General features: G+C 38.8%; 2 protein-coding genes across 2 annotated transcripts in view; one reads left to right on the top strand and one right to left on the bottom strand.

Moving 5' to 3' along the window:
- Window positions 1–1,349, top strand: part of SLC3A1 (solute carrier family 3 member 1) — a 14,906-nt gene extending 13,557 nt beyond the window's left edge. Inside the window, exon 10 of the mRNA XM_072409770.1 lies at window positions 761–1,349. Within this exon, the coding sequence (XP_072265871.1) occupies window positions 761–1,201 (441 nt within the window). The 3' untranslated portion in view covers window positions 1,202–1,349. The remainder of the gene's footprint in view (window positions 1–760) is intronic.
- Window positions 1,350–2,603: 1,254 nt separating this feature from the next.
- On the bottom strand, window positions 2,604–16,943 carry PREPL (prolyl endopeptidase like). Its single transcript, XM_072409771.1, has 14 exons — window positions 15,147–16,943; window positions 14,035–14,234; window positions 13,647–13,772; window positions 12,386–12,452; window positions 11,518–11,721; window positions 10,792–10,915; window positions 9,807–10,023; window positions 8,725–8,910; window positions 6,297–6,469; window positions 4,835–5,051; window positions 4,280–4,429; window positions 3,665–3,791; window positions 2,880–2,965; window positions 2,604–2,753 (listed from the first exon to the last, which is right to left on the bottom strand). Exons 2-14 carry the CDS (start codon window positions 14,188–14,190, stop codon window positions 2,688–2,690), a joined length of 1,899 nt encoding a protein of 632 aa, XP_072265872.1. The 5' UTR covers window positions 14,191–14,234; window positions 15,147–16,943; the 3' UTR covers window positions 2,604–2,687.
- Window positions 16,944–17,293: the final 350 nt, after the last annotated feature.

The following is a 17,293-nucleotide window of genomic DNA, read 5'->3' as shown; positions in this document are numbered from 1 at the left end:
GCCCAGGTGGTTAAAGTATATATCAGGACATAAAAAATAAAAACAAATGCAGGACATTGCTGCAATACATGCTCATTTCCTATGTGTTTTATCTCTCTAAAGACTTCAAGTACAAGAAATAATGTGCAAGAAATGCACTCAGATCCAAAATCCTGCTGTAGACTGACAAAGCAAAGGATGTTATTGATCATCTGGGGACACATGATAAAGATGCCTTTGTGTTATACTATCTACTTCAGGAGGACTGGACACTGGCTAACAAAAGACTTGTAGGCTGGCCCAGGTTGACCACTCCTTCTACCATAATGCCTCTGATTTCTGAGTGTCTTTAGAGAATGGATGTCTTGCCAGCAACTCTGCTGTTTTAAATGTGTCCAATCTTGCCAGTGTCCAATCTTCCTGAAGGTATCGAATTCCTTTGTCCCTCAATGACTCCAAGAATAGAATTTTAAATGTTCCTAAAAAATCTCTTGTTTGTGGTGGTGTCATCTCTCCTAGTTCTTTTTTTGCTTTACCCCAGTCTATCCTCATCACAACATAAGGGCAAACTGATTTGTAGTTCTAAAATAAAAGCTTAGGGGGACGAATAAATTCCACCTATAGACCCTCCATGGTTCAGATTACTGCATTTGGTCACTGATTTATGAAACAGCAGTTTACAGAAGTACAAAGCAGAAGGGGATCGTGGTACTGGTTTTTCAAATGTCACATCTTAAAATTAATAAAGCTATAATAATAATACTGTCTGTATGTTTTGTAGGTTCAAATGCAGGAAGCGAACTCCACTCTTAACCTGTATCGGGATATATTAAACCTCCGAAAGGGTGAGCTGCCCCTTCACAGGGGATGGATGTGTTATGCATTTCATGACCCCAATATCTTTGCATATGTAAGAGAAATAGATGGTTTGAACAAGGTCTTTATGGTGGTGCTAAACTTTGGTGCACCAACATCAGTGGATATTAAAAATAAAGTGAAAGATATTCCTGCACAAGCAAAGATCAGGTTAAGTACAATATCAGCCAACAACGGTAAAAGTGTTAACACAGAAAACATCAGCACACAGCGTGGGGAAGGAATTATACTCGAGTACAAGACCAACAAACCCCTGCACAACAAGGAGGAGTTCAAAAACAGTTGCTTCATATCAGAAAAGGCTTGTTATTCCAGTGCCTTCAATTTACTGTACAAGAATTGCTAAGGAGCAGAAACTTTATTATATGGTATAGCTTTTCCATGCAGTCTGTAGAAAGTTATGCTGAAAAGTTCTAAATACAATTTTTTAATGCCATAAAAAATGATTTTCATGAAACTGTTGGGCAGAAAATAAAATGTTTTGTTAACACCAATATTCATGTTATTCTTTCAATTTATTTACTTGGTACTGTATCTATTTTAAAAAGCTGTGATGTCATCAGTTCTGTTTCAAAGTGCAACTATTCTGTTCCTAAAACAATTTAAGCTGGGTGGGCGAGTGGTCAAAAAGTGGGCAGGGAAACACATGACAAATTTAGATTTCTACGTTGTTGTTGCCATAGGAATCCGGTAATCTTTGTAATTCTGTTGGCTATCCACTCCCCTCCCCCACACTTTGCTCTAACTTTCTGCCCACCCCCTTGGTATGTCCCATTTTATCTGTCATCTTTGTTCTATGCCCCAGCTGTTCAGTGCCCCGGTATTGTGACCTAACTTTTTAGTAATCACCTAAAACCAGCCAGGTGGCTGAAAAGTGGCAGGTGGTGCGCCCAGCTAACTAGGCCTAGAGAGAAATCTGCTATGTCAGACCATGGGTAGGAGGGATCATTGAGGCAACTCAATGTCACATCCACTGCTTATTCCACGTAAACTGTCCAATTATGAATCGGACATTAGCAATATAGTAGGTGGAAGTATGGGCATTTACAGTTTGCATAACCTGCCAATGAAACCTGACAGGTGTGGATGGGCAGGAGAGACTGGGAGTCCCTTGACGTGTCAAATGCCTAATACATACTACAGTAGCCAGGAAAGGCTAGTAACTGGAGCAGCCCGAGTCCACCTACTACAGCAAGAAGCATCATAATTACATTGCTACTCATGTAAAAGGACTTCACTGGGGCAGTTAAAGATCGCTGGCCTTGGGAAGGACAGGGCATGACAACCACTGGTCTTACAAACAGTAAGAAACAGAAATTAAAGAAAAGAAAGCTATGGAAAGCAAATAATAAAAAACTGAGTATATTAAGTAATGGAAGCACTATTAAAATGCATTCCATATTCATGCAAGGTAGGCCATAACATTCTCAAAGTGCTTTTAGATATCCAAGAAGAATTCAGCTTTAATTTAGCTTATGTTTCTATTACAGACAATTGTACTTTGGCCTTTACACCTCATTACCCACAATAGCACTAACAGTTAGAACACATAAGGGCTGCTCACCTTTTACACTTGTTGATTCATGTAGATAAAAAAGGCAAACATTTACTAAGGACAGTCAGTTTATAAGAAAGGTCCAGATAGTGCTAACAAGCCACAAAAAACCAAAGGTGCTGAGTAAGTGTGCTAGGGCAAGAATGTGGTTGTTCTGAAAGCATACAGCCTGTAATACACACAAGCAATAATCTTCTTTTATAAAAAAAAGTTTATTTAAAAAAACATTGATAGTACCAAAGCCTGACCCAATACCTATTGGAACACATGTAATGGGTTATCTTTGCAGATTACTTTTATTTAGGTTCAGCTCCTTGTATAGAAAGGACAGATGCATTGACACCTAGAGAATATAATCAAAACATAATACAATTATAATTACTACAGAGAACAGAAGGGTTTTGTGCTACATTTGCAATGCTGGATATATACAAGGGCCAATATAACAGGTTAGTTCTTTTTCATTTACCTTCTGCAAAGATTCCTCCCAAGGCAAGGAGTCACAATGGCTTCCACCAGGATAGACATCAAGCAGAATATTGGGCATTCTAGAATCTGAAATCAAATGATATAAAAACAAAGATCCTTGTGTAACACTGTGGGTGGATTAACTAAAGTTCTAGCAAACATCCTGTTTTTAAAAGTATAATTTAAAATATAAAACACCTTGTCTGAAACAGACCATCTGTCAAACTTTAGATTTGTTCTGGCTCTGGGCCCCAAAACACTTCACCATTTAAAAGTACCAAGGGTAAATAGTATGAAAAAAGTTGGCTTGTATGAAATACCTCCAAATAAAATACTTTTAGGCTTTGTGTTACTTTGCTCCAGACTTTCCTCATCACATTGAAAATCATGTTCTCTTTTTATAACTGCCAGGAGTTCACTTTTACAAAGAACCCCTCCTCTGATGTGCTGACAAAGGCAAATATCCACCTGTAGTTTTTATAAGCAGCCACAATTCTGTACTGCAGAATTGCAGAATTCTTTTTTTGCAGTGGGCATGGCTTATTAGGCGGTCTACACAATGCTATTCAAATTTAGGTAAAGTTGTTAGGAATTGCCATTGCCATAAGGTCTACTCCTATGTGTTGTACGTAGAAGGGAAATATTATCTCAAAAATGTGGGCTCAGCTACCACAAGCAAGATAAATTAGAGAATCCAGGAGTGAAAGGTTACAAATAAAACTTAGAAAATAAAATGAAAGTACAGGTGAAATATACAGGCTGATATTTAATAATGTAAGAAAATACCTGGCAAGCCAGAAGTTTGGAGGTATTGCTTTGCAGCTGTTCTAAGTTTCTCGATATATCTCACTAAGCCTTTTAAGGGAATGCGCTGGTCATTTTCATAAGCTGTGATCAGAACCGATGGATAAATCTGAAAATGAATAATTACATATCATGCTGGACATTATTTTTTTATATGCCTACGCTTTCTAAAACAAAGGAAGCTTTTGCTACAATATTCCTACCCCTCCCAACAAATTATTCTACCTATAGAATGTCAATTGAGTCCAATAGCAGTTGCTGAACTTCATGGGTAAATGACATCCAGCCCATCCTCCCTCAACCTAAAAGGCAGCACCCATGCAGTTGTGGCTACAACCCCAGGAAATTCAGTGGATTCTAAAGAGCTCCATAGATATAAAACTCAATAAATAAGAAAATTAGGATAATTGATAGGAAAACTCCTTCTAATGTCTCCCTTGGCAAAAGGCAAGCAGTGTCACTTCAGATCTCTCCCTTTCCCTTCCCTTTCCACTGAAATAAATTTGCAAGCTCTCCAGCACAGGGAGAGGGGAGCAGATAGGGTTGCATGTGTCATCTTTTGATAAAATCTATGGGAAGGCTAACACCTGGTCCTACCTGGGGTCTGATATTCTGGTAAGGACAATAGGACTTTATAGATCTGTAATGTTCTTGGTTACAAGCTGGACTACCCCATTCCTCCTCCTCTTCTAGAGTTAACGGTAACGATGAGTCCATCATTGTGTTCAGAACATCAAGAAAAGGGGCCTGCAAAAAAACAAAGTAAAAATATTAAAAAATAGAAAAAAATGCTATTTTTTAGTTTTATCTGTCTATCAGTAGTTTACTCTCTATATCCTAAGACTCCACTGACAGTCTCCTGACTAGCAGGTTGATTTTGGTGTATATTCACTGCCCTGTAGCACTAAAAATATGAAATGCACCTTTTGGTTAATTCTTAGCAAATAGTTAAAAAAAAAAATTAATTGAAAAAAAATGTGAATTATTTTATCACTAGACACCAGATGGTATAAAAACATATAGGGCCCTTGATCATACACAGTTGCTTAGTAAATTAAAGTGAATCCCTGTATCACTGTGGTACTAATGAGGATTCTTTAGGAACTGATAGCATTAAGGCAGCACTGCTAATGTATGATGTCTGTTTAATACCTCCAGGATCATTGCTTTGAAAAGCCCAGGATCACAATTGGCAAGAGCTCCAGCCACAACTCCTCCAGCACTGGCAGCCATAATTGCTGTATAACAAGGTTGGGAAAATCCAAGTTGGTGAATGTGCTTTATACAGGCCTTCAGATCATGAAAACCATTGGGCTTTCTGTTCAAAATTCCCTGTTTATGCCAGCTGCAACCGAGTTCACCACCACCTCTGCAAGAGGACAACAAAATAATTGCAATGCTTATACAGTGCATAGACATTTCTCTGTATTTAATCTCTTTACAATGCTGTAGCTATGGAAAAATATTTGGGGATTCTGCCACAAATACAGTGACCTTCTAACTTCCCAAAATTAGCAAACTACCCTGCCTCAGCTACACTGAACTCCAAGGTAACATTGTCAGCCCTAACTTTTTTTCTTCTAGGCTACAGAACTCCACCTATACCTGCCCCTCTCCACATTCACACAAACATGTATTTCCTAGTAAAGCAATGGTTTGACTCCTCATAGACTGCCCATACAATGCATGTAGAGAAAGGGCTTTTGGGTTATGTAGTTCTGGTAAGCATGCCTTCACCAACATATAATGATGTAGGGTAATCTGCTCATCCTTCCTTTCAGCAGCTGGGGGTAGGGGTTATAATAAAAGCTAAGCAACTAGTTAAAAAAAGACACCTGTAATATCTGGAGCTATGCCTGTGGAGCCCGTGAAAAAGCAATCAGCAAGTGGCCAGCGGCTCCTATGGTAGGGAATAAAATAAAAGGACCTTCCTTCAATTTTAACATAGGAGTCTTTAAAGCTCATGTAAACAGGGAAGCTTATATTATTTCTTTGAAGCTGAGAACACTCCAATCTACTATATTTGGCCATTTCAAATGATTCTCCAACCAGTGGTGTGGGTGATCGTCTGCTATAATGTGCCAGGCAATATATTATTTTTTTTAGTGGATCACACTCCTAGCTATTTCTTTTTATGATGCTGTTTTCTGCAATAAGCCTCAGTGGATAGTTCTGCATTCTGCCCAGCCTAGGAAGAGGTCGAGGGAATGAGTGGAGTGCAGAGATTTAGAGCCAAATCACAGATTTGAATGTTGGATTGTTAGTCGCCAATATATGCACATATAGACCTTGAAGTGAATCTTAAAGTGATCTAAAAGCAAGGCAAGTGTGTGAGCAAATGGTGATTATTCCAAGAGGGCAATCTAATTTAAGCATACCTTGTCATAGAAGCTTTATAAACAATAACCAAAATAAATGGATTTGCTACTGGATTCACATTTTCTCAGGAATTGGAATTATAATGCCAACTGACTTTTTGTGTTGGGATTTGCCAACCTATAGTCAGGCAACCTTCTAAAGAAGACACATATTGGTCATAAATGAGCTAATACAATGGGCTTCTTTAGAGATATTTGCAGAAGTAAAACATTTAGTTTTAGCGTGCAGGCATTACCTCACATGACAATAAGCTAATATCCAGCCATCTTCAACCAGCAATTTGTTCTCAGCTTTAAAATTCATGTTTAAATCCATTCCATAGGCTCCGTACACATGGACTAGAAGTGGTCTCTGTGTCAGCTTATCACCACCTTTATAGAAAATGGTAACTGGCACCAAAGTGCCATCCTGTCAAAAATTGAATACAGAAAGCATGACTTGCTAGGGTTCATGCCCTGGAACAGACAGTGATCCTGAGACAATTCTGAGCATAAATAACACAGCCTTCCCCATTCTGGGTGAGAAACTACTGGACAGCATGAATACAGAATAAGTTTCTCTACTCTCAGGATGCTTTAGCAAACTTTAAAGAACAACTAAGCCTGAAACCAAAATTACTAAAAGTATCAATGTTGAATTCTTTAAATCCTACATCTGCACATATACTAATATGTTATATATAATTGTGCAACTTTGATTTGTACACTAGCTGTTATTTTAGTCTAATTAAGACCTGAAGATAAGTGCACTTTTAAAGTAAAGTATACCTGTAGATATTATCGCTTCCAACCTGAATTTAAGAAATGTAAATGGCACTCTCCACTTGAGTTGTGACATTAAGTAGATATGGTTACAGCTTTTACCAGTCTATATTCTACCCAAAAGTTGGAGTCAGATTATGGAGCTGGGCGTTGTTGCTTTAGGCTCAGTGGCTTTATTATAACAATATGTATTAACACATAACCTTCACCTCACCAATGATAACCCCTAACCTAACCCTAAAATGCATTCTTGATGCTTATTTAGGCCCAGTGGTGAGGATTTGATGTATTACAGTTCTGTCCGGTCTTAGGCTATGTACAGATGATTCTAGGCTACGTATGTCAGATGATTCTCGTCCAATAAAAGCCCTGAAGCTATAATCAGACAAGAATCATCTGACGTATGTATGTAGCCTAAGACAGGACAGAACTGTAATAAATCAAATTCTCACCACTGGGCCTAAATAAGCATCTGACGTGTACAGCGGCCATCCAACATAGTTCATAGATATGTCCTGGCGGATGAAGGGGTTATAGCACAGGGGGATGCCGCTCGCTTGTTCTCCCCTCTCCATAGAGCAGAACGGTACAGTATGTACAGCGCTAGTTCATACATCTTTCAGTCTTTTGTCGTTGGAAAGGATCATGAAAAATCCTTTCCATGACAAAAGTCTAACGTGTGCCTTAGTACCTACCTCAGATTTATGTTGTCCAAGACTAACTATCCTGCTTGTCTTGGGGGAAAATATGACAGTGGTGGACAGTGGTCTCCCGACATTGTTTACTGATCTGTCCTGGCGGATCAATGAACGACCACTCTGCATGTCAATGGAGGTCAGCAAAACAGGGTCCTGCTGGTTCTTCCTACCCCTTCCCTGTACATTGAACAGAATGTTTTATTGTTTGTTCATCTGTCATTGGAAAGAATTACAAAAGATTGCTTCCAACAACAGAAATTAGTTGTGTGAACAAAGCCTTAACCCCCCTGGCGGTATTCCCAAGTGTGGCTCGGGGTGAATTTTATGTACCAAAATGAGGATATACTAATCCCAGAGAGCCACAAGATCATTGACTGCTTCTGCCATAGGATTCATGCACCTAAATAGGTCAACATTTTCTGTGCCACAGGTCCCGGAACACCTCCAGATGTGACCACTGTCCTGGGTCCAGGTGCTGCCAGTTGAGGTACAACTGTACATGCCTGGAATTGGAGGTTGGAACAAGAAACTCTGCCCAGGACAAGATCTTCTCTACTAGCATGTCTGTGATGTCTGATTCCACTGCAATAGTTGGTATATCCAACAGGTTGGTCCAATGGTGCAGAAATCCAATAAATTCAAGATGGGATTAATCTGATGATTAACCTGCTCCAACGGGGTGTCTAGAACCCCTTCTGGCACCAACTGTTGAGAATTTTCTAAATTACCCATACAGGTAATAAACACACAAACAATGCAGTTCTGTATTTATTAATACATTATTAAATGAAACCAGTAAAAGTACCTGTGTTTACCTCCATATAATCATCTTGTTGGTCCTGTACAGAAGAACTTAGAAAGGAAGAAACAGCACAAAGAGCCAATAGCTATTCTGCAATACATATGTGTTAACATGGAACATGCTGATAGAAAGCAACATGACAGAGAGATGGGCACAGCCAAATTTTTCTTATTTTACTCCCTGGTTACAGACTGGGGAAAGAACAAGATCTATAATGTTGCTTTTATACTGTAGAGAAAAACAGTTCTCCTCTGGCACACATAGTTGTTCTGTATGTAGAAACATTGTGTAAGAGTAGATAAATTGAAATACAAACTAAAGCAAATTTAAAAATCTTAAACATAAGAAGTGAACGGCATCTGCTTGGTTATATATTGTATTGGCCCCAAAGATAAAACCTACCTTCAAAGAGTGACAAAGCAACTCACTGGATAATAGAGTCACATCCATATGAAGCTCATTGTGTTTTTTCAGGAGCATAACACAGTGATCCTTTATAATTTCCATGTCTACCAATCGGGAATGCGGCTTTACGTGATAAATTGGCTTCCACTGGTTTATAGAGCTTTTGACAGAAGCCTTCATTAACTGTATCAACAACAGGAGGAAGGAATAGTCAGTGCTTATTCATGAAGAACATAGTAAGACTCGAATGCAAATACTTCAACTAGTCAATAAACTAGTGCAGAGTAGTGTAGGTCCAGGCTACATGATAACACTTTCCCAGGAGACAGGACCATGACAGCCTTGGTTTTACAAGAAATAGGTTGGTTGATGATGGCCATCTTTTGATTTGGAAGTGGTGGTGGTGGGGCAGCTCCAGATTAAAGTTGAGCACTGTGGCAAAGGCTGTTTTTTTTTAGGTGAAAGCATTAAAAAAAGAAAACCATATTGGTTTCACTTGATCTGCATTTATTAATGTATTTTATTTGCTCAAGTGTTACACATCTACTGAAAAAAAATATGTTATGTTAAATAGGTTACCATCACCTAACGGTTTTAAAATCCCTAGTTGCATAGGTATGTTGATCCAAGGGCATCAATGCTTTCGGAGTCATTGAAATGCAAGTTTCCAAATCAGGGGTGCAGACATTTACCTGACTTCACCTGCTGAAAGGCCAGAAGGAATCTCACAGAAGGATCTGTCACCAAATGCATAGTTCATATTACACCCTGCAAAATCTTACTAAAGTGAATTCAGTAGGAAAATAAAGCAAGTTCTTGTGCCAAAAATGCAGCAAGCCAGACATGGCCACTTGAGACCATATGTGGCCAACATCTACAGAAACAATTTCACCATTGTCTTACAAATATGTAACTTTTGTGTATGTACAAAAAAAGAAAAGGGGCTTACTACAGGCTGCCTATATGACTATACTTGTCATTTAGGAAGTGTGGACTAGATCTCTGATTTATTTTTAACTTCTTTAACACGGCCTCCCCTATTTACTTAACATCCTTCTAAAACTACAAAAGCTGTCTACCTTGTACTCTGCAGGCTCTCCTTGAGTTGTCAGAATATAGAGATACCCATTACTGTGTTCCACATGGTAAATCATGCCTGGAACTCGTTGCTGGACCAGTACAGGGGGTTGAAGAGGACAATTACAGTCTACTAGCCAGACCTCTGAGGTGGTTTTACTGTTACTGTTGATAGTGAGGAAGCTGTGGTCTCTGGTCAGGTAGAGATCGACAAAAAACCTAATAATGTAAAATAAATTGAGAGATTATACAACAGAAACATTGCATGGGAAATCTTTATTAAGATTATCACTGCTGATGTACAAGTCTGAAGCTGGTCACACCTAACTCTGCCTCTGCACTATGGCAGTACTGCTTCTGTTGCTGACCCCCCTTACTGTGAGCTGCAGTGAAGCGGGATAGGGGTATAGGGAAAAGGAACATATTTCTTAACTTAATAGGACCTTTGCATCACCTGCACGACAGGACTTTCTAGGTGTATTTTGAAATATTCTATATCTGAATCAAACAAGTGAATTGATATCAGAGTACTTTTTTACCCTTAAAAACTGTAAATTAAAACTGAAGAACTTGTCGGACAATTTAAAAAAATCAGCATAGGAGATGGCACAAAGTGTCTGTATTATCATTTGTTACCATTAAAAGCTTTTTTTGGTTTCTCTTTGATAGAGTTCAGTTTGCCTGACCTTCAGTGTTGTCTCCCAAGACATCCTGACCGTTTTTTAACCAGTGACACCTCCTTAACCAGACGATGAGAAACAATTGTGGATCAAGAATAAGGTAAGCAAGGTAATTTTGGTTCTACTGAAGGGGCTTTTTTCAAAGCAGGGAACTGGAGCTTTAAGTAACATAGTGAGACCATCATAAGAGAGACATACTTGGCTAAAAGTAGTCATACCATAAACCAATACACAAGATATCTCACTTAAGTCAAACAAATTTAAAATCCTCTAACTAGAACTGCACCCTGTAAAAATCTGGGGTTACCTGGGATCTTGTTCCATGTAAACAAGCTTAGTAGTTCTTTCATCACTGAAATCTGTCAAAAACACAGAACGGCACTGAAGGTTCTCCAATTTTGTGTGAAACAGAACACGGTCATTAACCCACTCTGCAAGAAAAAAAAGTACTATTACAATGTGTATACTCAGATACGGCCTAGCCAGTAGTTCGTTTAGGCCTAACGTCCCCTGGCTAATCCGACCTAATGCCAGTCAGCAACCTGTGGCTCCAAGGCACACATGCCTGGGGAGCCGTGTGTCACTCAAAGGGGAAGAAACTCCCCCGAGTGACGTCATTATGCAAGAACCTGCTCACTCTCCCAGAGACACAACCCAATGGTTGGTGACCGCTGCTTTAGAGCACATTTGAAGTTTTGTAGAAAGAAAAAAAAAAATAATAGGTCAAAGTTAGTTTTTAGTACAGTGATACACCAATGTCGACTGCAAAAAGAGTTGACAAGAAATATGTCATAATGATAGTTGTATCTGAGAATCGGATAATTTAGGGTGCTATATTTGTTATAAGTATTGACGTCACAACTTATCTAGAACTCGACCTGCTCTTTTCTACTTCTCATACTTCACTACTGGTAGAAAAGGATGACTGGTAACCTTGCTGGTTTACAGAAAGGCTACAGCAATAAAGGATTTAAAAGATGATTAAACATACAAATATTTTTGCAAATTGATGAAAGCACACCAACTGACTTACCAAATCTGAATATATTTGATATTTTGTGTACTATTTTTGGAGCGCTTTCCAGATTCACAACATAGCATTCTGAGTCTTCACAATTAAAGCCTTTAAGGCCAACTGCCACAAAAGTTTGCTGCGGTGAAACCCGGATACACTGAATCAAACTATCATGTAGCCCAGCATCTTCAGGAGAGAACAACATTTCTAGGCTGTCTTCACCTGCAATGTAAAAATGTACAGAAAATACTTTACCATGTGTTTGGGTCAGTGAACAATGCAGTCAATCTGTACAAATAAACTGCAATCAATTTTTTTGTCATGGCTGATCTATGGGAGGATTCTGTAAAGTAAGGAGCTTTGTGAATTCTAGCATTCCACCAGCTCCAGGTCGTTTGATTCCTACTAATGCTGTAGATTTTACATGAACATAACTATCTAGTAGGTGAAGTTGAGATGTATGTCTTTAAAAAAGCAGAGGATTTAATTGTGATGATACTGAGCTGCTGACAGTAAAATGAACAGATAGTGGAGCCAAGGAGGCATGCTGCATCTCAAAGATCATAAGCACCAAATGCATCTTCGAAACAATAAGCCTTAGCCGTCCAAGGATTGTTTCTTTATGAAAAATGCAGTAAAGGATTTTATTAAATGTTGCTGTAAACACTGCTTCTTGAAGTTGTACCAGCAAAAGGAATTATATTCTCATAATAAAATTCATAAAGAAAAATGATTGTTGACTGTTTTTATTGAACACTGTTCTTTCTTCCTTTTTGACCACAAGCTTACTTATATTTGGTGGTACTAGACAAGAATAGGAGTGACGTAACATTTTATTTTGTGTACATGTTGACTGTAAAATCAAATACATTAAAACATTTATTACCAATAGTTTTCTGAAAGCGATATACACAGTTGGCCTCTTCAAAATATACATAATCCTCATGAGTAATCTGTGAATAAAAAGATGGTAACATTACAATTCGTTTTATAGTGACAACGTATATACAATATGTTAAAGAAGAAATAAACTCTGGAAGTGGGCAGAAGGTAAGAGGACTAGTAACCAGTATTGCCTGTGGTCTGATTTCTTCTCCATTACTGCCTTACCAATGCTTTATTCTGAACAGACTCTCTGCATGGAAATGGCCATTTCGTTAGAGGCAGAGCTTTGCTTCCTCAGAGCTTTCAGCTGTGAGTAATACTGAAGTAACATCAACAAATACCATGCAAATCTCTTGGGACTAATAGAGGAAGCAGTGCCCTAGACCAGGAACTGGTGGTCCTTGAGAACATTTTGGTGGTCCATGGCTCTGGTCAGTGCACCCCCGAATGGGGTCAGGGGAAGGACCCCACTGGGGGGATGCACCGGCCAGAGCCACGGACCACATCCCCCGTACAGATCGCAGGCTCAGGGTGGTGGGCGGGTTGCGTCTTTGGACACAACCCGAACACTCTCCGATCACAGGTCTGAGCCTGGGGGTGGGTTGGTTCTGGCATCATGATGTCACTAAAGAGTAAGTTTCTTCCCCTTTGAGTGACAATTGCGATGTGGTATGATTTGTGGAACAGTTACTTCTTTCTGATCCTAATCATTGCTTTGATTTGTGCTGGAACAGTTTAAAAAATAATTTCACATCTGTAAAATAAAATATATGTGGAGTTGCATGTGTGACCAAGCTATAGACATTCAACTATTTACTTATTCTTAACCAGCATTAAATGGAATTTAAAACACAATCTTCCTGAATCTGTAGCTTCAGGCACTGAGGAGGAATCCATTCTTAAAATTTACAACAGAAGCATAGAAATCATTCACTCAACAGTTCAATGCATAATGCATCCCCTGACCAAGAATTCCTGAACTGTTTTTACTTTAGAGATATGAAAGATGGGAGACTGACAAATTACTTCTGGGATTCAGAGAGCAATAAACTGAGGTTCTCAGAATAGAATTAACTTCAGTATTTCTGTTATAAACTATGGAATATTTTACTCCACTGTGCCTGCAGCTAGATAGGTCAGTAAAACCTTGTTTATATCCCAAATGAAAAAAAACAGATTGTACAGTGTCATTCACAAAGCACCTACCACAACAAAAACCCAGAAAAATATTTACACATGTACATATTTTAAGTTTTACTCACCATTTCCAATTCTGGTTTTGCAGTAGCAAGATGAATCTTGTCAAGCCTTTTCTTGAAAAATGCTGCTAAATCTTTGTATTGCACAGATGATTTCTGCCATTGTTTTTTCTCTGAATCTAAAGAAGCCTTGATAACCAGAAGAGAGAATACAGCAATTATATCTTCTTTTGCAGAGCACAATGGAGTGATATATAATCAGGGATAGGCCACTATTAGGATGCATAAGGAGCCAGGCAAATAGTGAAGCTCTGGTTTCTTGATTTCCTAGGGAGCTCTAAAAGAACCCAGAGACAAACCTGCTACGACATATAGGTAGGAATGTAACATATATCTGAGAGAGAAACTGTGGTTCACTACTTGTTTATACAATATATATTTTGGTACAAACCTGCCAGGTGTGCAGACTCCTGTATGGGCGAATCCCTAAATACGATGTGCAGCACTTTGTAAAAGATGCAAGATAAACTTGTTTTTGAAAAGTCTTCCATTGTGGCCATTTTCCAAGATGCAACACTGCTGCTCTGATACACAACCCAACTTTCATTTCATTGCATTTTCATCTCCAACTTCCAAGTGACTCAACAGAACCTAACCAGGCAGAAATGAATTAGAATACTAGATGTCATCATTAAGTGTACCAGTGAGTGCAGAATTTTTAAGGGCTCTGCTAGACACTAGTTTATTCTGTGAAAACAAAAAAAAACTTAGGTTTGCATGCACTCAGTTATCATTCACATGAGGTGTGTGGCCCTCCTATTCTCCATTCGCATCAATAAGGTAATGGGCACAGGCATGACACAAATCCCACTATCTTAGAATTCTAACCCATCTGTTCTCAGGCACATGCATTTTTACTGACATCAGTGAAAACCCAATAGAATGCATGCAATGCAAACTGGATTGTGACACGTTTTGGTGGTATTAAATAAGTAGATAAAATCATATCTACTTGGCTACGTTGTAGCCTGGTGGTTGGTGCTTTAGCCTGTTGTCCTGGAATTTATTCTTATCTGGCAAACTATCTGTATGGAGATTGTATGATACTCTCAAACTTGCAGTTTTTTTTCCCAACATCCTAAATATATACAGTAGAACCCTATTTATCTGGAACTCAGGTAACCGGAAAATTGAGATACCCGGAAACCAACAGCTCTGCTTTCTTGATTGCTCCTGCAGCCCTAAAAGGAACTGTGGCATGTGTTCTGCATCCAAGAACACATACCACAACTCCGCTAGGGCTGCGGGAACAATCAGGAAAACGGAGCTGTCAGGAGAGCAGAGCTCCGCCGACTGCTCCACTCAGTGATTGGTCATGAAAAGGGAAACCTCGATGACGGCTCATGGTGACAAGTCTACTAATTCAAGTCTAGTGCTGAACGGCTGAGAAACCTCAGTTTCATAGTAACCTCAGCTAAATGGAATTTACACTTATCCAGAATCGGCCATTCCCATGGGATGCTGGATAACTAAGGTTCTACTGTATATATATTAGTAGATTACCTGGGTATGGAACATGCATGGAGGTGGTAGAAATGTTAGACCCTAAACTCCTTTAGGAGAAGAGAAGGATTTGAATGATTATCATATGCTGTGATATAACTAAAAGAAAAAAAATTAATGTAAGATATTATTCCAATAAGATAGCTTTGTTTCATGTAAGGGTTTACACAATACAGGGCGTTACACATCAGTGCAATGCAATTTATTCTGAACGATATCCCAGTGCACCTTGCAAATGGACTGCAGTATGACTCTGGAAATGGAACATGCATTTTGGTGTGGTAGGCAGATTCAATTAGGTGGCTGCCTTAACACCCAAATGCCCCATGGGCGCTAAAAACTTCCATCGCTAAAGATATACTGTGGTAATTAATGGCTAAAACATTTTCTTGTTAGCCAAAACAATACAATCATGTAATTCAACTGGTCTATTAGGAAAATATTGGTTGGGGGATTTTCAGCATGCAATGTCAGATAGTGATGAAGATAACGTAAGCTGCTCTTACTGTAATTGTCATTTCTAGGAATCCAACAGTTTTACTACCTATACCAGACTTTCTAAACCATTTTAACATTGGGGAACCTTGAAATAACTTTCAGGTCTTTGGGGAACCACAGCTATTACTACTTTATCCACAGCTCACAGTACATTAGTGTGGTGGTCAGTGGGAAGAATACTTCTTACTTTGCTGGCCAGTGGGAAGAATGTCACGCTTACACATAGCCAAAAAATTGGTACCGTTAAACTGACTGGGGACACTGACACTGACCTATAGGAACTGATGTTTCACAGAATAAATGTGACAAAGATAACTTAATAATTTAATGGTTTAGGTGTATTTATGATATGGTCGTTTGGTTTCTACAATTACAAACTATTGGAAAATTATTTCTTAAGGTCCCTTTAAAGATTCACCAGGCTCTGGAAGCCCATTCATTCGGATGACGGCAAAATAATGATGAGGTAAGTATCATAGGACCATTTTAATATTATTAATACTAATAAACAGGATTTTTATAGCACTAACATATCACATACCAAACAGCTACAACTTGAAAAACTTGTTTACGGATGACGACAATGCACCTTAACCTAGCAGCATTTTGTCAACTTTATTGAAGACCTTTTAGAGAATTTCTCTTAGATAGTATAGTGTCAAAGGCAGATACAACCAGGCAATTAACATTTTTCAGAAGGACTTTCAGTACAAGTTGCTGTTGAAGGAAACCTGTAGGGATAGCCATTAACAAGGATCCAGTGCCATAATGGGTTCTGTGATTTCCCCACCTTCAAAAGGGAGGAGGGGAGATATGTTGTGGTGGGAACTAGTGAGGGTTTCAAAAGACGGTTTCAAAAAAACGGGACAGTCGAGTGTGCCTGATATGGATCAATAAATATTTGACCTGGATACAGATTCAGTGTGACCAGTCATTTTGCTTTATGCTTGGATGTGGGAAGCAGAAAGGGCCTGTAGTCAAGTGTGCACCCATTGTAACAACTGAAGAAGTTCAGCTGTTTATCACCATAGATTCCTCACTACACAAGGCTGACGGGAAAACCCAAATAAGACAACAACAACTATCCAGACTATTCAATTACAACTAAATAATACAATAATTTATTGTACATTGATAATGTTTACATTACAGGTAGTCCCAGGGTTACTTTTGAGATAGGGACTGTAGGTTTGTTAAGTTGAATTTGTATGTAAGTCAGAACAGGTACATTATTTTAATAAATGCAATTAGGACAGATGTTTGTCTTAACATAGTATTAGGCAGCATGCTGTCAGTTACTGTATAAAATCCTCACTGTGAGTTAATCACAAACAAAGCAAAAAAAAAAAAAAAAAAAGAAAATGTTTGGCTGTCTTTCTGGTCTCAGGGTTCCTCTCACAACAACCCAACACAAGCAACTAAAGACAATCTCTGATAACCTCCTAATGACTTCTTCACTCATAACCTCATCACACGCACGGCTCCAAGACTTTTCTAGAGCTGCCCCGACTCTCTGGAATGGTTTTTTTCCTACTATTGGGCTTGCTCCTACTTTCTGCCCATTGGAAATATCACTGAAATCCCATCTTTTCAAACCTACCATCTTCTTCTGTCTCTTAAACCTTCACTACTTCCCATCACTACATATC

This window comes from Pyxicephalus adspersus, chromosome 4, assembly GCF_032062135.1.
Source record: "Pyxicephalus adspersus chromosome 4, UCB_Pads_2.0, whole genome shotgun sequence".
NCBI classification, from domain to species: Eukaryota; Metazoa; Chordata; class Amphibia; order Anura; family Pyxicephalidae; genus Pyxicephalus; species Pyxicephalus adspersus.
This window is presented reverse-complemented; position numbering and strand designations above follow the sequence as displayed.